Genomic DNA, 25,767 nt, shown 5'->3' on the forward strand with positions numbered 1-25,767 from the left:
CAGAAATCCTGAGCCCTTCCAATTCACTAGGCTTTGTTTTTCTCATTAGTTTTGGGCTTCCCAGGTGGAGAAGGAAAATGGCAACCCACTCCAGTATTCTTGCCTGGAGAATCCCATGGACGGAGGACCTTGGTGGGCTACAGTCCACGGGTCACAAAGAGTTGGACACGACTGAGCGACTTCACTTTCACTTTTCATTAAATGGTGTTTTTCCCCCATAGCAGTAAGTTTGAATTAGTGTATCACTATGCAGTTACCGGAGAAAGCAATGGCAGTCCACTCCAGTACTCTTGCCTAGACAGTCCCGTGGACGGAGGAGCCTGGTAGGCTGTAGTCCATGGGGTCGCACAGACTCAGACACAACTAAAGCGACTTAGCAGCAGCAGCAGGTGGCACTAGTGGTTAAAAAAAAAAAAACTCAGCTGGTAAAGAATCTGCCTTCAGTGCAGGAGACCTGGGTTCGATCTCTGGGTTGGGAAGATCCCCTAGAGAAGGGAATGGCACCCCACTCCAGTATTCTTGCCTGAAGAATCCCATGGATGGAGGACCTTGGCAGGTTACGGTCCATGGGGTCACAAGGAGTTGAACACGACTGAAGCGACTTAGCACGCACACACGCTCATTACATTTAGAATCCTTTGTCTTTCCTGGTGTTCCCAAGTTTTCCAGTGATTTGCCTTGAAATAGATTACACTCATTCATTCTGCGAGATACCCTCTGACCCTTTTTCAGTCTTGGAAACTTCCTTATGTTATTCTTGCATCGTCCCCCTTCCCCTGGGGTCTCTCTGTTGCAGGGGTCCCAGGGTTGCTTCAGTTGTTGACCCTCTAAATGCTTCATCTCCTCCCTTCGCTCCCATTCATTTGTCACCTGGTCTGGTTTCCAGGAGAATTTTCAACTGTGTCTTTAAACTCTCCCCGTGACATTTTTATTTCTACTCTGCTTTTTTTTTTCCTTCTAAGAGCTCTTTCTCCTTAACCAAATACTCCTTTTTATAACCTCCTGGGGTAATGTTCCTTATAAACTCTGAGCTATATGAGGATACAAATTACAGTGTTTTTAAAAGTTTTTAACTCTACCCTGCAGCAGCGGAAGTACCTGGCGTCTCCCACTCCTGACCTTTTGGGGAGTTCTGCGGAATTAGGCTGCTCCCTTACTGCCGCGTCTCTTCTCCTCTGTAATTAGGCTGCAGTTTGCTCCTCTGTCATCTTCTAGAATTGGGGGAAATCTGTCACCTGCTGTCTGTCTTCTCATTTTACCTGTTCTATGAATTTATTCCTTGTTTCATTTCTTTACTTTTTTTTTTTTTTAAGCAGGGTTTCTGGGTATTGTGGAGATAAGCTGCAAGGATTCAGTCTGCCGTCTTTAACCACTTCTTCTTTTATTTATTTCCTTTTGGCTGGGCTTCCCAGGTGGCGGCGCTAGTGGTAAAGAACCTGCCTGCCAATGCAGGACATGCAGGAGACACAGGTTCGATCCCTGGGTCGCGAAGATCCCCTGGAGGAGGGATAGGCCACCCACTCCAGAACTCTTGCCTAGAGAATCCCATGGACAGAGGAGCCTGGCAGCTACAGTCCACAGGGCCGCAGAGAGTCAGACACGTCTGAACGCACATGTTTGTGGCTGCGCTGGGTCTTCGTTGCTTCCCACGGTCTTTATCTACTTGAGGGCAGGGGCTGCTCTCTCGTTGTGGTGCTCCCCTTTCTCTTCGTGGTGGCCTTCCTTGTTGCGGGCACAGGCTCTAGGGTGTGCAGGCTGCAGGCTTCCGTCGTTGTGGTTCGTGGACTTAGTTGCCCCATGGCACATGGAATCTTCCCGAACCAGGAATCCAACCCATGTCCCCTGCATTAGAAGGTGGATTCTTAATCACCGGACCACCAGGGAAATCCAAGTATCATCTTCCCAGTCATTTCTATTAGACACAGTCTGGCAATAGCCTTGTAAAATTTCTAAGAAAAATGTATTTATGGATAGATCAGTGAGTTCGTAGGGGATTTCTTGGGTTGTATTCTTGGCTCTCTGCTTCATTCAGTGGCAGCTCCTGGCTATATCAGGAAGGGGGAGCCCTGGATGGAGGGCTGGGATGGGGAGAGCATGTGTGAGCTGGGTGACCTCCCAGCCTGGACTCTGCATCTCCCCACTCATGGGCAGAAGGGTCCAGAAGAGACTAGAATATAAAAAGAATTTTGATCATAGAACACAGCTCATATCTAGACCAGCAACGGGGCTTCCCTGATAGCTCAATTGGTAAAGAGTCTGCCTGCAATGCAGGAGACCCTGGTTTGATTCCTGGGTTGGGAAGATGCCCTGGAGAAGGGATAGGCTACCCACTCCAGCATTCTTGGGCTTCCCTAGTGGCTCAGACGGTAAAGAATCTGCCTGTAATGCAGGAGACCTGGGTTTGATCCCTGGGTCGGAAAGGTCCCCTGGAGGAGGGCATGGCAACCCACTCCAGCATTCTTGCCTGCAGAGTCCCATGGACAGAGGAGCCTGGCGGGCTGCAGTCAATGATGTCGCAAACAGTTGGACAGGACTGAGCGACCAACAGCACAGCAACAGGAAAAAGAGGAACACCTTTTAGTAATTAGCAGGAAATCATTAGTCTACTACTTAATGAGTTTATTTGATTTTTGAGTTGGAGGAATGTTCAAGGCCAGAATGTTTATGCTACCCTCAGTCCACTTATCCTGTTATTATTTCACACTTATCCTGTTATTATTTCACTATTATCTCTTCATTTACAAGGGACAGTGTGGTTCATCATGTAACTGTGTGATCTGTGCCCCCACGTGCCTGAAAGGTCACTAACAGCCCCATGGAAGGTGGCCGTATGAGTTGGATAGTACCGCTGTAACAAAGAACCACAAACTGGTGGCTTGAAACATCAGAAATTTCTTCTCTTGCAGTGCTGGAGGCTAGAAGTTCAGAATCAAGGAATCTGCGGGACCATAGTCCCTCTGAGCCTCGGCTCACCACTGCATCGCTTGTCTCTGCCTTGTCCGTGACACGTGTGTCTGTGTCTCTGTCTTCACACCATCTCATAAGGACGTGCATCATGTTGGGCTAGGGCCCACCCTAATGACGTCAACTTCACTCAGTCACCTCTGCAGAGACCCTGCTTCCATTCACAGGGACCACGAGTTAGGACATCATATCTTTTTTAAAAAAAAATAGTATTTCTAACTTTATATTTCTATTATCTTCAAAATTACAGAATTGTAGTAGTACAAAGATGTCTCAGATACTCTTGGTCCAGAATAACGAATTGTTGATTTTTTGTAAACAAAAAATCTCTGTCTTTCTCTCTCACTTTCTCTTTACACACACACACACACCCACACTCAGATCAACATTATTTTTGTCTTAACCATTTGAGAAGTAAGTTAGAGATCACTTTTCACTTTATTCCTAAATACTACAGATCTGTTTCCTAAGGACAAACACATTTTCTTACATGAACACAGTAGGGTTATCCAATTCAGAAAATTTAACCTGTATATACTGTTTTACAATTTACATTCCATTTGCAAAATTTGTTAATTGTCCCAAAGTTGTGTTGTTTTGTTTAAAGCAATCTTTCCTCCTTATCTCAAGATTCTATCCAGGGTCAAACTGGAACCATGTATTGCCTTTATTTATTTATTTTTTACCATCAGTTCACTTTATTTATTTGTTTGTTTGTTTTTTGGAGACACATTTCACCACATAACAGTAGATTTGGTATTTTTTGCTATGGTTGAGTCTCAAGCTTGAAGTTATCCCCAAATGTAGATTGGAGCCAGAGACCTCCAAGAAGGCCAGCCCTGCCTGGTGAGTGAGTGAGTGTTAAGTCACTCAGTCGTGTCCAACTCTTTTCAGCCCCATGGGCTGTAGCCTGCCAGGCTCCTCTGTCCATGAGATTCTCCAGACAAGAATACTGGAGTGACTAGCCATTCCCTTCTCCAGGGAATCTTCCCAACCCAGGGATCGAACCTGGGTCTCCTGCATTAGGCGGATTATTTACCATCTGAGCCACCAGACAGCCCCATGTCCATGTAGTGATATGACTGGCACCTTGCTCTCGAAGCAGAGCCTTTGCAGCATCCCTGAGAGCTTCTTAGAAATGCAGACTCTCCGGGCTCACCCCAGCCCTCCCGAATCAGCTCCTGTAGCTTACCAGGGTCCTCAGCTGATTGCTGGGCCCACAGATGGGAGAGGCTCCACCCTGGTCACTTCCAGTGGAATTCTAGGGCAGAGGAAGCATACCCACCTCTGGACTCTGCCCTTGGGGACATGGTCACACACCCAGCAGCACAGACATGGGCTTTCCATCCCGCGACCATGCAGAGACATGCCCATGGGGCTGGGAAATAGGATATCCTCCTCACTGTCAACCCATCCCCCTGCCCTTTATTCTATCAGCTAGCATTTCCCCATCACAGTGGAAGCTACGGTGCCAGAGAACTCGTGTTCAGTGCCAGGCTCTTTGCTACATAATTTGCAGTCAGAGTTTTATTTCTTTCTCGCATTGATCCTAAGGGGTCAACAGCATCTCCAGTCTTTTCATGGCTCCATGTACCATGGGCTGAGTGGTGTCCCCGCTTTCTGTAATTCGTTCATGGCCACCCCGACTCCCAGTGGGGCTGTATTTGGAATAAGGAGGTGTAGGTTGGGCCAAATGAGGTCATAAGGGTGTAGCCCTGATCGCATAGGATTAGTATCCTTCTAAGAAATGACATCAGAGTGTGCGTGTACTTTGCATGTGTGTGTGCCTCTCTAACTTAGTTAGCACTCATCATACCTTCTAATTTAGTCGCTTTGTCGCTTTAGTGTCTGACCCTTGACTCAGAGAGAGAGAGAGAGAGATGTGTTGAATTGATCTCCATTCCCTCGGCCCCTAGCACAGTGCCTGTATGTGGCTACTCACTTGACAGACGTACCCCAGGCTTCTTAAGCCACTGTAGCTATTAATACTTCCACCCAGCTGTTCAAAACCTGCCAAAGGGGCAGGAGGAGAATTTGCAATGTTAACAGTGCCTGTGTGGAGGGTTAGTGGGCTATGGAAATGGGAACAATGTTCTAATGGGTAATGAAGGTAGCAAAAAGGGGCCGAGGGCTTTGAGAGAGCCTTTTCCTCTTGCAGGAGAAGAGCAAGCCCTGGTTGTCATGGTTACGTTAATCCCAAATGAGAGAAAAACAAAATACTTCCCAGAAACCACTCTCTGAAACCTCAGCAGATGCACATTTTGTGAACTTGGTCAAATGTTATCTCCATCCATTTCCATCTATGAGATTATTTCAGCACGGCAGACGTTAGCTTCTGTCAAGTGAGGTGACTCCTTTGTTCAGCCCTACCGAGGAGGTGGGGAGGGTGTAGAAGACACTCCCAACCCAGAAAGAATTGTCTTTATTCTTTTAGAGGAGAAAGAAAATACTTCCTCATAAAACCTGAGGTGACAGAAATAACCTGAAGGCACAGACATATTTTAAAGGCACAAAAGACCAAAGCGACTTTGATTCACCATTTTTAATAGCTTGAAGCTCTGTGAATTCGTACTATTTATTATTCAGCGCTTCGTCGCCAGACACTCCCCAAGAATGTAAACCTCCTCCTAAAATTTAATTTTATAGGATTGCATGAAAAGCCTGTTCAAAATGGAGAAAGCGGTGGGGACGCCAGTAAGCAATCAGCCACCTTATTTGTGCATCAGATTAAAATTCACATGCCTCTTGGAGCATAATTGAAAGTAGCCAATAAGAAAAAATGATCAAAATTTGATTATGTGGTTTCACTAATCACCAGTTTGTTCTCTCAAATATAACATAAAATGACTATTTGGTTTCTTCTCTGTAAGGAGTACGCTTCTGGACTATTTCAATCCAGACTGGCCATGTGTGGGGTCGGCTAGACTCTTCCTGAGTTTCTTAAAGGCTCTGAGAGTCTCAGAGGTCTGGCCTCTCATCCCCAATAGAAACACTTGGGAACAATTAGGAAAACATTCATTGTAAGGTCCCTTTCATGTTAAACCACTATTAACACGTATAGGTTTTCAAACGATGCCTACGTGACGTGGTTTTCCTTCCTCATGTATGATCATTTGTGCAGTCGTAAATGTAAGTCTCTGTGTTTCTTAAAGGAAGTCGCTCTTTGAGAAAGTGCCTTTACAGATGAATGTTCTGAGCGTCTTTTCTTTGTGTTCTGACAGCTTAATCTGTGCTTTTGCCACTTTTCCCCACGTCCAGACTGTATTGACTCACTCACAGGTTTGTTTTAGCCGCAGAGGGCTGGTGGACTTGTGGGTGTTGAATCCCATCATCCGTCTAATGCATCTTTGCATCAGTGCAAAGCCTGCCCCAGGTGCACAGTTTGTGGTTACTTCCAACAATGTTCATATCATGCCCCTTTTTTTTTTTGCCAGACAGGTAAAAGAGCCCTTTGTGCTGTCAAATACTAACAGCCCTTTCGTCGCACGCATGGATAATCGCTCATTTCCCCCATGTGATAAGGCTCTTCGCAGCCACTCACCTTGAGCTGGGCCCCACCGCCCTCAGGGTTATTCTAAGATCTAACATAAAGGAAGTGGATTCTTTATTTTGTTGTTCTTAAAGACAGTTTTTAAACAGGCTCTATTGTGAGTAACCCTCTTCGATCATTTGTAGCTATGAATACCATCCTCTGTTTACTTTTTTTTTTTTCCTGGTCTTCTTTTTCTGCATTGTTAAATTTTGGTAAAATGAACACAGTAAAAGATTTACCATTTTAGCCATTCTTGAGTGTACAATTCAGAGGTGTTAAGTACATTCACAGGGTTGTGCAACCATCCATCTTAGATTCCGTGGTGTGATTTTTGAGCAGAATTACTTAGAATGTGAAGTTCAAAGAATTCCTTGGAGACAAACATGAAGGATGTTGATGATTAATGGAGTAAATCCACTGTTGGAAGGAAGGAGGGGATGACTTTTCTTAAAGAACGTGGATTAAACTTCTCTGGCTTCCCTTCTCTGAGGTGCCTCCTCTGAAGCTGAATTCAGCTCTGGGTGCATTAATGAAACCCACACATTTCTACACTACCTCTTAGAAGAGAATAGGGTCCCTGAACTTTGCTGTTGTGATGTCTAGAAACATTTTAGGCATAGCTGCCTGGTGTGCATTGAGACGGTAATGCCATGTCCATTTTCCCATGCAGTTGTCATGTACTGACTGCATTCCAACCCTTAGAAGTACTTTCTAGTAATGCTACACGCTGGCTTTCCTTATATCCCTGAAGATAGCCGGTGTTGACGGGAGAATTCATATAATGCATTAAAGGCATCTATTTTACAGGCCAATTTTAAGAGCTATAATATCAGTCAAGTGAAAAGTATGAAAGTGTTAGTCATGTCTGACTGTTTGCGACCCCATGGACTGTAGCCCACCAGGCTCCTCTGTCCATGGAATTCTCCAGGCTAGAAAACTGGAGTGGGTAGCCATTCCCTTCTCCGGGAGATCTTCCCAGGGATCGAACCCACGTCTCTTGCGTCTCCTGCATTTGTGGGCAGATTCTTTACTGTCTGAGTCACCAGGGAAGCCCAAACTTGAAATTCACTTCTCCTTATATAAAAACTGGGGTCCCATTGAAAAGTCATTTTGTGTCAAAATTTGTACAAAGTAATAAATTTTAAGGAAATTATTAAGGCTTGAGACAAGACTTATATCATGTGTTAACTAGGCTGACTCTGAGCATCTATTTCCAGCCTCTTATTATTACCAGTGTGTGCTCGATATGGTCACAAAAATCCCTGTCAACTCCGCCAAGGACCTAATTCAGCGGTAATAATACTCTCTCTCCTTGGTATGTTCCACCAAATGCTTAGTTGATCATCGTTCTGTAAAGGTGTTCATGGTATGCTGATTTCTGATTTTTTTAAACTTGTTTAGACTTTCAGCGTTGAATTGTAAAATCTCATTTCCCAGCCCCTGTAAATCCAAATGAAGTTATCAGATTCACTTAGTTCCAGGAATTCTTTGGAAGACAGTGAGTGCTTGCCAGCTGGTCAGATAATCGGTGCTGCGTTTTAAGACAAGTAGGAAATGTCAGGAATGGTGAGAAAGAAGAATTGTGAAACTAGAATGTGGTCTTCTCTTAAAAAATAAACTTAACGATACAGGAATTTCTCTACAACTTCTCGGCACCCAACACATTCCTATCATGGTTTTATTAGCTGGTGTCTGCAGATTCTGCTGGATGGAGAGGAGGCCCCTGAACAAGGAGCTGTGTCTAAGTTCTTCATGTAACTCTATGGAGGCAGGTGTGAGAATTTGAACCCAAGGACCCCATGGGCCTGGCTAGTGAATTCCCAAGTGCTCTTAATATGATATTGCTCTGCCAGGGAGGTGGGAAAAAAGATTGGTGACCAGTAATCCATGCAGCTGTTAACACTGGATAAATGCAGGGGTGTGTGTGTGTGGGTGTGTGTGGGTGTGGGTGGGTGTGGGTGTGGGTGTGTGTGTGTGTGTGTGTGTGTGTGTGTGTGTATGCATGTGCGCACGCGGCTGGGTGGGGAACTTCCCAGACGGCTCAGTGGTAAAGAATCTGCCTGCCAATGCAGGAGACACGGGTTTGATCCCTGGGTCAGGAAGATCCCCTGGAGGAGGAAATGGCAATCCACTCCGGTATTCTTGACTGGGAAATCCCATGGGTAGTGGAACCTGGTGGGCTACAGTTCTTATGGTCGCAGAGTTGGACACGCGTGTGTGTGCTGGATAGGGTGGCGGGGATCGGTTTGATTGACACGAATGGGGTTTACACACCATCATGTGTTAGTTGTGCCAGCGGGGTAATTGAGACGACTCTCCCAGTTACCTCTGGACCAGGCATTCGGTGTCTAGAGCCTTGTGAGTCTGAGATTATGCATGGAGACTGCTGCGTGCCTTTAGATAGCTGTGAGCATCTTATGAATTCCAACGAGGAATATAGGAGCATAAAGTGGTATCTGTTTAAAAGAAACATTCTTTATCTCTGGCTCCTCAGGTCACACTGTTGGGCAGCCTGATGGACGTGCCTGTCGTTGTGCTTGTCAGGGTCTGACTCCTCCTGCCTTTAGTCTCTTGGGTTACTAAGTGGCTCCTAAATTGCTCTGGTCTTCGCAGAAGGGAGGTGAAAGTATAAAACCAGTAACTGGAGATGACAAGGTCTTTGAAACATTTTTTCTTGCTGGGTTTGATCTGTGTGGTGGAATTGCATCTCTTTTGCAAGTGAGTCTTTAAGAATTGGTGTTCGCTTCAGCAGCACATACACTAAAATTGGAACGATACAGAGAAGATTAGCAGATTATTAGCAGATTACGCAAATTTGTGAAGTGTTCCATATTTGGGGGGCTTCCTTAGTGGCTCAGCTGGTGAAGAATCTGCACACAATGCGGAAGACCTGGGTTCAATCCCTGGGTTGGGAAGGTCCTCTGGAGAAGGGAAAGGCTACCCACACCAGTATTCTGGCCTGGAGAATTCCATGGACTGTATAGTCCAGACACGACTGAGTAACTTTCACTTTCTTTCCTTTAAGAATTGACCAGAGAGTGAAAAGAAACCGAGGCATATGATGCTAAGCTGTTGAGGGTAGAAAATGGATTCTTGCATATTATTTCCCTTTCACTATAGACTCAAGGTATAGAATATGTATGTGTAATACGGATTTCAGCAGATGTTGAAGGAGTGCCAGGGACTCTGGCAGGAGGAACAGAAAGGTGACCACGTAGCCCAGAGTTTCATTAGAGAGACAGACTTACGGATACGTAACTGCATATTAATAGACCATGATGGAATGAGTGACTGTGTTTATGTCTTCTTTCACTGGGCACTCTGGGTAAGGCAGTTAAGAACCTATGGCCTTAAAAACACTCTATTTATTCTTCTCTTTCTGACTTTGTTGTATGGCAGAAACCAACACAACATTGTAAAAAAAATTGTTTTTTAATTTAAATCAATAGAAACATAACCTATGGCTTTTACGCTCATGCATATGAAGGCTAGATGAGCCTGTACAAAGTCTAGAGAGGAAAGCCATGCATTCTGCCACATTTGTTGGGGAGGGAGAGGACCCAGGGACAGGCTTTCAGCTGTCACAAAATGGGCATGGGATCATAAAGGCTACCATCACACAAAACTGCACACAAATAATATTTGTAGCATCTTTAATAATTGCTAAAACTTGGGCCACTGAGATATTCTGCAGTAGATGAATGGTTGAGCAAACGGTAGTCCCCTCGGGCAGTGGCGTATTATTCGGCAATAAAAAGAGATGATGAGCGTGCCATGACAAGAATGTGGGGAGTTTTAAATTCATGACACTAAGTGAAAAGCACCAATCTGGAAAGTCTCCATACTGTACGGTTCTAGCTGTGTGACGGCGTGGAAGGGGCAAAACTGTAGACTGTAAAAAGATCAGTGGTTGCCAGGGGTTCAGGGTAGGGGAAGGAGGAGGGGTGAAAGAGGGGAGTACAGTGGATGTTTAGGGCTGCTGAAGCTCGCCCGTGTGATCCTGTGATGGGGGCTTTATGATGTTACGCCTTTGTCAAAACCCATAAGCTATAGACACAGTGAATCCTAATGTACGCTGTGGTCTTCTCACGGTGATAATGTATTAATGTTGGCTCCGCAGTTGTAGCAAATGTACTATGCTATTCCAATATGTCAGTAAGAGGAGACCCCGGGTGTGGAGGGTACCTGGTACACACGTACTCTGCGTACGCACTTCCTGCTCAACTTTCTGGAAACTGCTCTAAAAAATAAAGTGTATTTTTTAAAATGTATTGTGTTGAAGTTGATTTTACAATGTTGTGCTTTCCCCTACCCTGAACCTCTGCTATACAGCAAAGGGGTTGTTATACATATATATACAATTCTTTTTCATGGTGGTTTATCACAGGATATTGAATAGAGTGCCCCGTGCTCTGCAATAGGACCTTGCTGTTGTTCCATCTTCTGTATGGTAGATTGCATCTGCTAATCCCAGACTCCCAATCTGTGCCCCCCCATTCGACACCCACGAGTCTGTTGTCTGTCTGTGAGTCTGTTTCTGTTTTGTAGACAAGTTCATTTGTGGAATATTTTACATTCCACATGCAAGTGATTTCGTATGGTATTTGTCCGTTTTTTAAGGGGCGTAGTGCTCGGCATTGGGGTGAGGAAAAGCTGGCAGAGGTCAGCCTGGAAGCATGAGAGCAGCGTGGGCCGGGAACCAGCAGTGTGCACAGGCGGGGCTGGGGGGTGCGGCGCTGTTACAGACCCGGGCACGAGAGGCCTCCTGCGGCGGGAGCCGTGGTTTGTTTCCGTAGCTGCCTGTCTCCGAGGGCCTAACGCCTGCTCTTTTTGTTCCCAGCAAAGAGCCCCCGGGAAAGTGCTGCTGGACGCCGTGTGCAACCACCTCAACCTCGTGGAAGGAGACTATTTTGGCCTCGAGTTTCCCGACCACAAGAAGATCACGGTAGGTGATGTCCATGAGATGTTGCTGTTTTACCATCTGTTCGACTTAAGAGAGGGGAGTAATTGGGACCTTTCTGGGCCTGACGGAAGTGTACACCAGAAAAAGTACCCAGGAAGCCCTTGATGATCTGTCTTTGAAAGGAATGTGTGCGCATGATGAGCAGGTCCACAGAGAGTGCGCAGTGCAGGCCGCCTCCCTCTCCCTCTCCCTCCAGGAGCCACCAGCACCAGAGTCTTGGGTTTCCTTCCTATAAAACTCTGTGTATATGTGCACACAAACACTTATTTTTGAAATATGATAATGTAAAGAAGCAACACACTATGCCTATATCCTGAGGCCTTTCCTTTTCAGCACATAGTCTACTTCCTTCCTTTTCACGGTTTCGTACTATTCCACTGAATGGATATACCATCACTTAACAATCTTTGCTGTAAAGGGTGGGATACATAGATTGTACTAAATTGTTTGCTATTACAAATGATGCTCCAGTGAACATACTGATGCATTCGTGTTTGCATTCATGGTCAAGGATTTATCTCAGTTCAGATCCAAAGGCACAGAATTGTATCATCTATGAGTTCAAGCCTTTTTTTTTTTAATTAGAGTATAGTTGCCTGCTTTAGAGTGTTGTTGATCAAGCATTTGAAGGTTGCTAAATATGTCATGTAGGTCTTTAAAAAGGTTTCATTGACTTGATCCCAAAGTTTAGAATATAACTTATTGTTACTCTTTCTCTTTTGGCTGATGGCACTTTCTCAAGGTTGAATCCTCGTCTGCCTCTTAAGAGGCACCCTTTTAGGGTGTAAATTTATTGACTGCATTTCTATTTACCTTTTCATTCAGTCCACACTGAGTGCCTAGAACTTTTGCTGGTCACTGCAGACCCAGCAGGAGTGAGATGGAGAGAACGTAGGATCCAGGTGGGGCATCAAACTGAGTCTTTGGAGACGGAAATGGCAACCCACTCCAGTATTCTTGCCTGGAGAATCCCATGGACAGAGGAGTCTGGTGGGCCACAGTCTGTGGGGTCACAAAGTTTTAGACACTACTGAGCGACTAAACAACAGCAATAACAACCATCAAACTGAGTCAGTGACCAGTTCAAGACGTGTGGCACACAGTCCACTGGAAGCAGGGGGCGTGGGGCACTGGGGACAGCAAACGACACTTGTGTTCAGGAAATCCCTCCCAGATACTGCAAAACGGAGTCCTCTGAGGCCAGTGGGAGTTGACCTGATAGGGTGTTCCAGGGAGGTGGGCACCAGATGCCCAAAGCCCAGGTAGCAAGTAGGCTATTCAGGAACCTGCAGATGAGGCTGAAGTTTAGAGGTAGGTGGAGGAGGGCTCTGCTGAAGGCGGGAAGGATAAAAGCCCTGAAAGGTGAGCAGGGAGCCGGGTCTATTTCAAAGGGCTTTCTGTACCATTACTGCCCAGTAGCAATAGAATGTGAGCCACAAACTTTATTTCAATTTTTCCAGCAGTTGATGTTTTAAAAGTTTGTAGTAAGTGAAATTAATAGCCTATTTAATTTGATATAAAACATCCAAAATCATTATCATTTCAACATGAAATCAACATCAAAACCTATGAATGGGTGATTTTACTTTTTTTTTCCCTGCTCAGTCTTTGAATCCGATATATATGTGACAGTCACAGCCAGACCAGCTGTCTTTCAAGTGCTTGGTGGTCATGTGTGTGGGGACAGCACAGCTCTGTACTGAGCTAATACGTTTGGGAAGCTGTAAATGCATTTTAAAGAGAGTGTGACATGATCTGATTTATGGTGTAGAAAGAGAACTGTCACTGGATTGGATTAGGGGAAGACCGGGGGATCTAACATATATCTAAAGATGGGCACAAACTAGGTTTTCTCAACATACTTCTAACCTCTAAGCCTCCTGGGATTCCCTGGTAGCTCAGTTGATAAAGAATCTGCCTGCAGTGCAGGAGACCCTGATTCAGCTCCTGGGTCGGGAAGATCTGATAGAGAAGGGATAGGCTACCCACTCCAGTATTCTTGGGCTTCCCTTGTGGCTCAGCTGGTAAAGAATCAGCCTGCAATGTGGGAGACCTGGGTTTGATCCCTGGGTTGGGAAGATTCCCCTGGAGAAGGGACAGGCTGCCCACTCCAGTATTCTGGCCTGGAGAATTCCATGGACTGTATAGTCCATGGGGTTGTAAAGAGTCAGACGTGACAGCGACTTTAACTTTCCCTTTCTAAGCCTTCTTGGCCATTTTCTGGTGCTCACATTAAATCGAAGCTGCCCTGACTCCCAGTCCTCTTTCTGATGGGACAGATGACCACAGAGGGGCCACAACTAATGCCACATTCATTTATGCATCTAACAATTATTTGTGCCAATGCCAAGCCCAGCATCAAACTTCATATAGAAGAAGACACATGCTTTGAAGGGACAGCTTGTCAGCAATAGTTATTGTTTGCAGTCGTTAGAGGTGCCTGCTTAGGAAAGTTGATAAGGAAACAAATAATTATCATACCATGTAGCAACTTCAGTGGAACATTGTTTCTTAGACTGGTTTTTGTATTACAGTAATGGTTCTCAAAACACCTGAAGGTTTCTTCTCTCATTATTTCTAACAACCTGCCTGTGGTTTTCCTGACTCCAGTCTTATCCTGTTCTGATCCTCCTGAAGTTTCTTTTCTCAACGGTAAATTGGCAGTGGTGAGGGTACCGAGACTGGATAGCAAGAGGATTGTTCCGTTTCTGGGTCAACCAATTAGCTATCGGCAGAGCTAGGATTCTAACCACATCTTCTGACCTCAGGCTTGGTGTCTTTTGTATTGGCTGTGGGTGGTTCTCTTTCACTAGGGTTTACAAACCTGTTGATCTTTCACAGATGACTTGTTTCAGCTTTTATCAGGCTTGATTTTTAGGATTTCACTGTTTGCTTATTATATTGTTTTGGAGTGTGTTCAACTGCAAAATTCACTAAACCCATTAATGACGGCTTAAAGACATAGAAGCTAACTGTTACAAATAGAGGCCACTACCTGAGAGCTTACCGCACACCGGAGTGCTCTAGTTCCTGTGGACTAAGTAGTGAACAAGGCCCACATTCTAAGCAGCAAAGTCTTGTTTTTCAAGGGCCAGATAGTGAATACTAGAATAGACTTTACGCACCAGAGTGCTTCCACTCCAGCTCTTCAGCCCTTCCCTTGTAGTGTAAATGAATGGGCATGGATTTGTTTCAATAAAACTTTATTGTTATCATTATCATCATAACCATTTTTTTCACTATGGTCGAAAATAGATAACCACGAAATGTACCATCTTAGCCATTTTTAAGTAAGTGTGCAGTACAGTAGTGTGACGTATATTCATTGTTGTGCATTGGAGAGGACTTTCATTATATAAAGCTGAAACTCTGCACCCGATCAACAACTAGTTCCCTTCCTCTTCCCCCCAGCCCCTGGTGGTCACCATTCTACCTTCTGTTTCCATGAGTTTGATCACTTTAGATACCTCATGTAAGTGGCACCACACAGCATTTGTTCATTTGTGTCTGGCTTATTTCACCTGGCGTGATGTCCTCAGGGTCCATTGATGTTGAAGCGTGTGTCAGAATATCTTTCCTTTTTAAGGCTGACTACTATTCCGTTGTTGGTGCCATCACAATTTCCTTACCCACTCATCTGTCGAAGGACATTTAGGTTGCTTCCCCCTTGCTTGTTGTGAATAATGCTGCAATGAACATGGGTGGGTTGTCATTATTATTTTTGATACTACTGTTGTGATTATTACCTCTGCCAGGCTTCATTTGGGAGGCTGCTCACATAACTGACAAACCAACAGGAAGCTTGTGGGTGTGCTTCAGTCGTGTCTGACTCTGTGCAGCCCTAAAGACTGTGGTCCCTGCAGGCTCCTCTGTCCATGGGATTCTCCAGGCAAGAATACTGGAGTGGGTTGTCATGCCCTCCTGCAGGGGATCTTTGAGACCCAGGGATCGAACTCACATCTCTTTTGTCTCCTGCATTGGCAGGCGGGTTCTTTACCACTAATGCCGTCTGGGAAGCTCAACAGGAAGCGTGGTTGGTCTCAAATGCCCAGACCTGGGCTATCTGTCACTACTTTTATTTATCTGTATGTGATGTGTTGGAAACTAATTGTTCCCCCAAGGTCCCCAGCATGTAAGGTTGTGAACCTTTGTCCCCAGGTGGTAAGGCCAGGCAATTCACGTTGCAGCTCAGCCAGCCTCCCACCCTTTTCTCATCATTTCTATCATTAAATAGCCCACATCAGAGCATTCTTCATAGTAAGGATTTGAAAAAGCTTAAGCACTTAAGAATGAATGCATTCCACTGTCTAAGATGTGTTTCTTAAGACTGGGAATAAACCAGTGATAATTAGTAAGTAATCAATTGTGCTCTATGCTTAATTAGACTTGCCCCATGGCTTGTCTGTTAATAGAGTTGATTGCTATGGTTTACATGCAAGTCAGGCCCATGTTGTCCTTGAGTCCAACAGCTGACCCATGGGACTGCCCCATAGGAGCAGAGAAATCTTACAATCAGCTTTTTTCCCCACCATTGATTTGCCTTCCTATGGCAGGGACACTATGGATCTTAGGAATCAGGACCCTCTACCTGACATGCCAGCTAGTGGGTACCTAGAGTCTGAAGGCTGGTAAAGGTCAGAGGGGTTGGGTTGCCAGTGGACTCAGAGAGCTCACTGTCCTTGAACTTCTACGGTGTGCCGTGCACTCTGCTATTAACCTAAATGCACCTGGTTTGTTCTTCACCTTGTTCAGTCACCAAATCGTGTCTGCCTCTCTACAACTCCGTGAGCTGCAGCACGCCAGGCTTCCCTGTCCTGCACTATCTCCCAGAGCTTGCTCAAACTCAGGTCCATTGAGTTGGTGATGCCATCCAGCCATCTCACACTCTGTTGTCCCCTTCTCCTCCTGCCCTTAATCTTTCCCAGCATCAAGGTCTTTTCCAGTGAGTCGGCTCTCTGCATCAGGTGGCCAAAGTATTGGAGCTTCAGCTTCAGCAGCAGTCCGTCCCTTGAATATTCAGGGTTGATTTTCTTTAGGGTGGACTAATTTGATCTCCTTGTTCTTCACCTTAGGGGTTGGCAAAAAGAGCCAGAGAATAAATTCGTTAGGCTTTGCAGGCTGTGCTGTCTCTGTGGTGACTCCTCAGCTCTGCCACTGCCATGCAAAGCAGCCATAGACAGTGTACATGGATGATGGTGGTTGGGTTCCAATAAAACTTGATGCATGGACATGGACATTTGAATGTCATAGAGTTTTCACATGTCATGAAATACATTGTTTTTTTCCCCAACTACTTAACAGCCTGTGATTGCTCTTGGACTGTAGCAAAGCCAATCAAAGGCTGGATTTGGCCCATAGGCCTTGGTTTACCAATCTCTGCTTTACCGCATTTCTCCGAGGTAGGAGTTTAATCATCCACGTTTTACAATGAGCAGATTCAGTGTGGACTGTGTGACCGTGAGTCACAGGCAGACCTGTCTCAGGCGTTGCGAGTTCTCCTTACTTCACTTGTTGCCTTTGCTGCGTCTTCCCGCTGCAAAGAGCTGTGCCCACCAGGCCGCAGAGATGGGTGTGTATCTAAGATTTATCTTGTGGTTACTGGGGAGAGTGTGAACAGCTCTGTGTTACAGCCTGTAAATCTGTTTAAACCTTTGCTTTGTCATTTAGCAGCTGGGTGGATTCTGAATGTCTTTGATTTTTGTGCTTTATCTGAAAACTGGGATTAATAAATGACTATTTTACAAGGTTATCATGGGAATTCTTCAGATGCTTTATAATAATGAGCCCAGCAGAATTTCTGGCATAGCAAGACACTCAGATATCTGTTGGATTTTCTTCTTACATTCTAGCTCAGAAACCGGTGTGGCTGGCTCACCCATCTTTCATGAAAGTGATGATGCTCAGAGACCTGATAAAAAATTCCCTGTTTTATATAAATAAATACTGGTAAAGCTTGGGCTTACCTGATGGCTCAGTTGGTAAGGAATCTGCCTGCAGTGCAGGAGACCCTGGTTCAATTCCTGGGTCGGGAAGATCCGCTGGAGAAGGGAGAGGCTACCCACTCCAGGATTCTTGAGCTTCCCTTGTGGCTCAGCTGGTAAAGAATCAGCCTGCAGTGTGGGAGACCTGGGCTTGATCCCTGGGTTGGTTGGGAAAGTCCCCTGGAGAAGGCAAAGGGTGCCCACTCCAGTATTCTGGCCTGGAGAATTCCATGGACTGTACAGTCCATGGGGTCGCAAACAGTCAGACACGACTGAGTGACTTTCACTTTCAAAGCTCAGGAAGAATCTTTTGTTCATTTTATAATCTTCTTTATGCCGGGAAAAAAGTTTTGCCATTGGCAGGTGTCTTAGCTTAGGCTGCCGTAACAGAATACCAAAGACTGGGAGGCTTGAACAACAGACATTTCATTTCTCTAAGTATTAGAGTCTGAGATCAGGGTATCAGCATGATCAGATTCTAGTGAGGACTCTGTTTCTGGCTTGTCAGCGGCCACCTTTTCACTGTGTCCTCAAGCAGCAAAGAGAGAGATCTCTTTTTCTCTTCTCACAAGGCTACAATCCTAATAGATCAGAGCCCCACCTATATGACCTCATTAAACCTTAATTACCTTCTAAAGACCCCCATCTTTAGATAGAGCCACGTTCTTAATTACCTTCTAAAGACCCTCATCTCTAGATACAGCCACTTTGGGGGCTAGGGCTTCAACACAGGTATTTGAAGGACACAATTCAGTCCATAGCAGCAAGCATGCTTTCTAGTGCTTGAGGTCAGAGAGCACAGCTACTTGGGATAACAGCCTCACTTACTGCTCCTTGTCCAGCTCTTCTAGGGTTGGGCAGATGTCCGTCATCTCTTAGTTGCAGCCTTGTGACCTTGCTTCTTCCTGGGGTCCTACGGACATCTGAAACCAGGAGGGGCTCCTTACAGAACATGCGAGGAGTAAAGGGTAAAGAACATTGCAGGCTTAAGAACAGATGAGCCAGCAGAGGTGGGGTGGTAGAGCAGCCCCGTGGTTCAATCTGACTGGCAGGTGACAGGGCAGGTCCCAGAGGAGGCAGAGCTTTCCTCCAGGAGAGAATCGGGGGAAGGGCAACTTGCTGGAACAATACAGCTATGCATAATCTTCCATTTCTTAGACTGGAAGAAAGCTATCTGAGGTTTTTGTTTGTTACCATTTTGTGTTTTATTTAATAGGCTTCATTTTTTAGAAAAGCTCTATGTTTACAGAAAAATTGAGCAGAAAGTCAAGAGTGGTCCCCCGTGCTGTCTCTCCGTACACCGTGTCCCTTCTTATTAACATCTTACTTTATTGGGGTGGTAATACATTATTATTACAGTTCTAGGTTCACATTAGGGTTCATTTTTCATGTTGTACCTTCTGTAGGTTTTGACAAATGTATGATAACATTTATCCATCCTTACAGTACTGTAAAGAAGAGTTCACTGCCCTAAAAATCCCCTCTACTCTGTGTATTGAGCCCTTTCTTTCCTCTGAGCCCCTAAGAACCACTGATTTTTTTTTTCCCTTCAGTATTTTCTTATTTTCTATGTTCTAGATGCTTCAGCATCTGGGGCCTCGCTGAATGAGAAAAGACTGCCCTTCCCAGAGCAGGCCAGTTCTTAGAGATGGCACATGGTTCCCCTGCCAGCACACCTCCAACATGCAAGTGAACGAATCCAGAGCCCAATGCCCCTCTTCTGTCTGGCTCTTAGGCTTCAGAAGACAGAATTCATTTCCCATAATTATTCCAGGTATTAGATACCTAGAGATGGCCCGACACCCCAGAGCCCACTGCGAGGATTCAAGCTTCTCACCCTGACTTAGCTTGCCTTTCCCCATGGAAACCGCGGTAATGCCTCTTGCGCGTGCTTGGTCCTTGCCCTTTCTGCTTCCGACCCTGGTGCCTCCCCACGTGGCCCTGCATGCTGTGACGTGTCTCCTCCTCCTGGAGACCATGAGTAACAAACTCTCTTTTCAATGGCAGTCATCTCCTCACCCCACAGTATGTGAGTAATGAAGACCCTCATCTTAGTTTGGTTAAAGAAAGAAATACAGGGAAATGGCTTTCTAAATGGATAGTCTTGAGAAGATGGAAGTGGAATCATAGTTTTTGGATCTTCACAAACCCAAGATCCCACATAGAAACAGCTACTTGGCAAAATCAAAATACCCATGAACCACATTTGTGGCAAAGCTAGGTGTCAAAGTGTCAGCCCAAGACCCCGAAGTACAAGTAACCCGAAACAAAGCGTAAGTCGGACACAAGGTCTTGTGTGCTGTATCAGGGCCTGTACGGGAGGAGACAGATGGGAGCACTGGGACATTCGATGGACCAAAGAAGGGAACCCTCAAAGAGCCACTGGAAAGCACCGGGGACAGTCTGAGAAGAACGGTGGGAATTGGGAGCTCGTAGAGGCTGGATCAGTCCAGCTCCAGTGAGCTGGAGTAATTAATCTTCCAGGACAGGCCACCACTTAGGAGAAACTATGGAGAATGGAACTGAAATTGAGTCAGGTCAGGACAATGGAGACAAATAATAGAGGGAGGAAACAGAGCCAGGGGATCTCAGAAAGCAAGCCGCCATTAAAAAATTAAAAAAGCATGGCCCAAAATCAATAGAAGAGGAAGCTCTGGGAGGTTAGGAAAGCTACCGTGACCCATACCTTCTTCTCAAAAGGTTAGAAAACAGTTTCCACATAAAAATGAGCAGCATAAATGTATCACAGTCATATTTAAAATAACACCTTAAGTGGGTTGTTCCCAACACACCATGGATATAACCTTACCAAAGTGACCAACTGGATGCAGGTGCCAAATTGCACTCAATACAGAGAACAGAGGAACATGTTGAATGATACCCTTGAGTATATGCAATGTGCAAAATCCAGACTCCGGAAAATTCCACAGATCAGCAGATTTACTATAAAGAAAAGAGGGGTAGAGGAAGAACCTGTAGGTGAAAAGACGCTTGAAGGACATAACATTTTTGAAAATAAGGAAGAATAAGCACTAATATATAGAGATATACCACTTGATGAAGTGAAACATCAAGAAATGTAGATGGTTACTGTAAAAATCTAGATAGTGGTGCCTTTTAGAAGGAGGGGGTTGGTTTTAGGATAAGACGGCTGATTGGCTGACAGAGTTCTATTTCTTGCCTTGGTTGATACAATAATTCACTAAGCTATACATTTGTTTTCAGTAGTTTTAAGCACTTGTATGTTATTTTAGACAGCTTTAAAATGGAGGGAAAAAATTAAAACAGAAGAAACAAACTACAGATTAAAGGAGGAATATCCAATTAAGTGGCCAGAATGCCCAAATGAAATCCTTTGAACTGAATTTTTCAAAGCTAATGCAAATTGAACAAATGATTTTAAATTGGTTAAAACCAAGTAGTTGATGTGTTCTGAGTACCATGCCTAAGGTCTACTGCTGAGCTCTTCTTTAAAAGTTGAGATTCCCAAAGGTTAAATTTTTCCTCCAGGCTAAGGTCCTCTGAAGCCCCAGCCATTGGATTATAATATTCTTAGTTCTTTTTCCAAAACTTCCCTTTGTATACATGCATGAGTGCTAAGTTGCTTCAGTCATGTCTGACTCTTTTTGACCCTATGGACCTGCCTGCCAGGCTCCTCTGTCCATGGGATTCTCCAGACAAGAATACTGGAGTGGGGTTGCCATGCCCTCCTTCAGGGGATCTTCCCAACCCCAGCGATCGAACTCATGTCTCTTATGTCTCCTCCTCTGCCTGCCAGTCCATTGGCAGATGAATTCTTTACCACTAGCGCCACCTGGTAAGCTCCCTTTGCATACACCTGGGATATCAAATGCTGCCTAGTGAATTTAATGGACTAATGTGTAAATACCTTTATACATTTCATCTCATACTTTGGTTTACAGATCTGTCTTTAATTCCCTTTTATTTAAAGCTTTCCTTGTAAATAAGTACATTCTCATTTTTTCAGTTCAAATTTTATTCATGTGTTCCTTCACCAGTCTTTTTTTTTCTTTAAGGGATGAGTCTAGATTAAGAGAGACTTAATGGACATAAGCAGATATGAAGCATGGTCCTGGATTGGATGTTAGTTTTAACAGCTCACAGAAAAGACATTTCTTCAGTTCAGTTTAGTCGCTCAGTTCTGTCCAACTCTTTGCGACCCCATGAACCGCAGCACACCAGGCCTTCCTGTCCATCATCAGCTCCCGGAGTCCACCCAAACCCATGTCCATTGAGTCGGTGATGCCATCCAACCATCTCATCCTTGTCGTCCGCTTCTCCTCCTGCCCTCAGTCTTTCCCAGCATCTGGGTCTTATCAAATGAGTCCGCTCTCCGCATCAGGTGGCTAAAGTATTGGAGTTTCAGCTTCAACATTAGTCCCTCCAATGAACAACCAGGATTGATCTCCTTTAGGATGGACTGGTTGGATCTCCTTGCAGTCCAAGGGACTCTCAAGAGTCTTCTCCAACACCACAGTTCAAAAGCATCAATTCTTCTGTGCTCAGCTTTATTTATAGTCCAACTCTCACATCCATACATGACTACTGGAAAAACCATAGCCTTGACTACATGGACCTTTGTTGGCAAAGTAATGTCTCTGCTTTTTAATATGCTATCTGGGTGGGTCATAACTTTCCTTCCAAGAAGCAAGTGTCTTTTAATTTCATGGCTGCAATCACCATCCGCAGTGATTTTGGAGCCCAAAAAAATAAAATCTGACACTGTTTCCACTGTTTCCTCATCTATTTGCCATGAAGTGATGGGACCAGATGCCATGATCTTAGTTTTCTGAATGTTGAGTTTTAAGCCAACTTTTTCACTCTCCTCTTTCACTTTCATCAAGAGACTCTAGTTCTTCTTCACTTTCTGCCATAAGGGTGGTGTCATCTGCATATCTGAGGTTATTGATATTTCTCCCAGCAGTCTTGATTCCACCTTGTGCTTCATCCAGCCCAGCGTTTCTCATGATGTACTCTACATAGAAGTTAAATAAGCAGGGTGACAATATATAGTCTTGACATACTTCTTTTCCTATTTGGAACCAGTCTGTTATTCCATGTCCAGTTCTAACTGTTGCTCCCTGACCTGCATACAGGTTTCTCAAGAGATAGGTCAGGTGGTCTGTTATTTCCATCTCTTTCAGAATTTTCCACAGTTTATTGTGATCCACACAAAAGCTTTGGCATAGTCAATAAAGCAGAAATAGATGTTTTTCTGGAACTCTCTTGCTTTTTCCATGATCCAGCGGATGTTGGCAATTTGATCTCTGGTTCCTCTGCCTTTTCTAAAACCAGCTTGAACATCAGGGAGTTCACGGTTCACGCATTGCTGAAGTCTGGCTTGGAGAATTTTGAGCATTACTTTATTAGCATGTGAGATGAGTGCAGTTGTGTGGTAATTTGAGCATTCTTTGGCATTGCCTTTCTTTGGGATTGGAATGAAAACTGACCTTTTCTAGTCCTGTGGCCACTGCTGAGTTTTCCAAATTTCCTGGCATATTGAGTGCAGCATTTTCACAGCATCATCTTTTAGGATTTGAAACAGCTCAACTGGAATTCCATCACCTCCACTAGCTTTGTTCATAGTGACGCTTCCTAAGGCCCACCTGACTACACATTCCAGGATATCCAGGTCTAGGTGAATGTGAGTGATCTCACCTTCGTGATTATCTGGGTCATGAAGATCTTTTTTGTACAGTTCTCCTGTGTATTCTTGCCACCTCTTCTTAATATCTTCTGCTTCTGTTAGGTCCATACCATTTCTGTCCTTTTTTATATGGGCTCATGCGAAGAGCCCATCTTTGCATGAAATGTTCCCTTGGTATCTCTGATTTTCTTGAAGAGATCTCTAGTCTTTCCCATTCTGTTGTTTTCCTCTCTTTCTTTGCATTGATCGGTGAGGAAGGCTTTCTTAACTCTCTTTGCTATTCTTTGGAACTCTGCATTCAAATGGGTATATCTTCCTTTTCTCCTTTGCTTTTTGCTTCTCTTCTTTTCACAGCTATTTGTAAGGGCTCCTCAGACAGCCATTTTGCTTTTTTGCATTTCTTTTTCTTGGGGATGGTCTTGTTCCCTGTCTCCTATACAATGTCATGAACCTCCATCCATAGTTTATCAGGCACTCTGTCTATCAGATCTAGTCCCTTAAATCTATTTCTCATTTCTACCAGGGCAAACCATTCAATATCACAGTAATCCAAGTCTATGCCCCTACCAGTAATGCGGAAGAAGCTGAACGGTTCTATGAAGACTTACAAGACTTTTCATTATAGGAGACTGGAATGCAAAAATAGGAAGTCAAGAAACACCTGGAGTAACAGGCAGATTTGGCCTTGAAGTACAGAATGAAGCAGGGCAAAGGCTAACAGGTTTCTGGCCAAGAGAACACACTGGTCATAGCAAACACCCTCTTCCAACAACACAGGAGAAGACTCTACACATGGACATCACCAGATGGTCAACACCGAAATCAGATTAATTATATTCTTTGCAGCCAAAGATGGAGAAGCTCTATACAGTCAGCAAAAACCAGACCAGGAGCTGACTGTGGCTCAGATCATGAACTCCTTATTGCCAAGTTCAAAATTAAATTGAAGAAAGTGGGGAAAACCACTAGACCATTCAGGATGTTCTTTATTCATATGCAAAAATTTGAGTAGTGTGAGTATTTGGTGAGGAAAAATTTACAGAATGGAAAGATAGACATCATTGACTAAAAAGCAAAAACTAAGTTATAAACAATATGACCTCATTTGGGATTTTAAAAAGTATACATATGTTTGTATCCAGGGACATTGCTCGTAGAAGATGTAGAACAGATATACACGAAGGCAGTGGGTCTTAAATCACACTCCCCAGGCCAACAAGCAGCAACAGCATTCAGTATCACCTTAGCAATGCAGATTCTCAGGTCCTCACCCAGATAAGGAACTCTGCTGCTGCTAAGTCGCTTCAGTCGTGTCCAACTCTGTGCGACCCCATAGACAGCAGCCCACCAGGCTCCGCCATCCCTGGGATTTTCCAGGCAAGAACACTGGAGTGGGTTGCCATTTCCTTCTCCAATGCATGAAAGTGAAAAGTGGAAGTCATTGAGTCGTGTCCAACTTTCAGTGACCCCATGGACTGCAGCCCACCAGGCTCATGTTATACCTATGGTATATGTTTTAACAAACTCTTAGGGTGAATGTGATACAAGCTCAATTCTTTTTTTCCTTTTTTATACTTTTTATTGGAGTATAGTTGCTTTACAATGTGTTAATTTCTGCTGTACAGCAAAGTGAATTAGCTATTAGGATACATATATATTCCTCTTTTTTAGATTTCCTTCCCGTTTAGGTCATCACAGAGGATACAAGCTCAGTTCTGAGAACAATTTCATTAAAGTGTTAATCATGATCTCTCGGTAGTAGACTGTAATTTTTAAAATTTTGCTTATGTGAATTATCTATAATTATCTGTAGCTTGCATATAGATGATTCTGTACCAATAGATTATTTTTAAATGAAGAGGCTTTTAGGAGCATGTCACAAATTTTAATTTATTGTGTTTTTGCTTTCATTTCAGTTTAAAGTACTTTCTAATTTCCTTTTGGTTTCCCTTTGACACAGAAGTTAGTTATGTAGAAGTATGTTGTTTCCAAATATAGGGATTTTCCACAGTTCTGTTACTGAGTTTTAATGTAATTCTCTGCTTGTTGGGGAATGTAGTTTGTATGACATGAAAGGCTTTTAAATAATTTATTGATATCCCTTTAATGGCCCCAAATGTGGTTTGTTTTGGTAAATGTTTTATGTGTATTTGAAAAGAATGTAAACTTTGGTGGGTGGAATGCAGTATCCCGTCTATGTCAATTAGATCATATCGGTTGATATGTGTGTGTCCAGTCGCTCAGTCATGTCCGACTGTTTGTGACCCCATGGACTGTAGCCCACCAGGCTCCTCTGTCCATGGAATTTTCCAGGCAAGAATACTGGAGTGGGTTGCCATTTCCTTCTCCAGGGGATCTCCCTGACCCAGGGATCCAACCCGCTTCTCCTGAATTGCAGGCAGGTTCTTTACCAGTGAGCCACATGCATTGATAGTGATGTTCAAATCATCTCTATCCTTACTGAATTTCTGTCTTATATGTTCTCATAGTTATTGAATGAGTGGTATTAAAATCACCAACTGTAATTGTGTTTTTGCCTCTTTCTCCTTGCAGTTTGATCAGTTTTTGTTTCATGTATTTTGAAATTCTGTTATTAAACATATAAATACCTAAGATTTTATGTTCTCTTAATTCGTTGACTTCTCCACCATTAAATTAA

The 25,767-nt window shown here is 44.2% G+C and overlaps 1 protein-coding gene and 1 pseudogene across 3 annotated transcripts in view; both read left to right on the forward strand.

The window, feature by feature from the left end:
* The window catches only part of FARP1 (FERM, ARH/RhoGEF and pleckstrin domain protein 1), a 304,622-nt gene that overhangs the window by 187,624 nt on the left and 91,231 nt on the right, over positions 1-25,767 (forward strand). For all 3 annotated transcript variants that reach the window (XM_052649975.1, XM_052649976.1, XM_052649977.1), the window contains exon 3: positions 11,337-11,441. In XM_052649975.1, the coding sequence (XP_052505935.1) occupies positions 11,337-11,441 (105 nt within the window). The remainder of the gene's footprint in view (positions 1-11,336; positions 11,442-25,767) is intronic.
* LOC128057907 (uncharacterized) lies at positions 9,233-9,333 on the forward strand (annotated as a pseudogene).

Source organism: Budorcas taxicolor, chromosome 12, assembly GCF_023091745.1.
Source record: "Budorcas taxicolor isolate Tak-1 chromosome 12, Takin1.1, whole genome shotgun sequence".
Lineage (NCBI taxonomy): Eukaryota > Metazoa > Chordata > Mammalia > Artiodactyla > Bovidae > Budorcas > Budorcas taxicolor.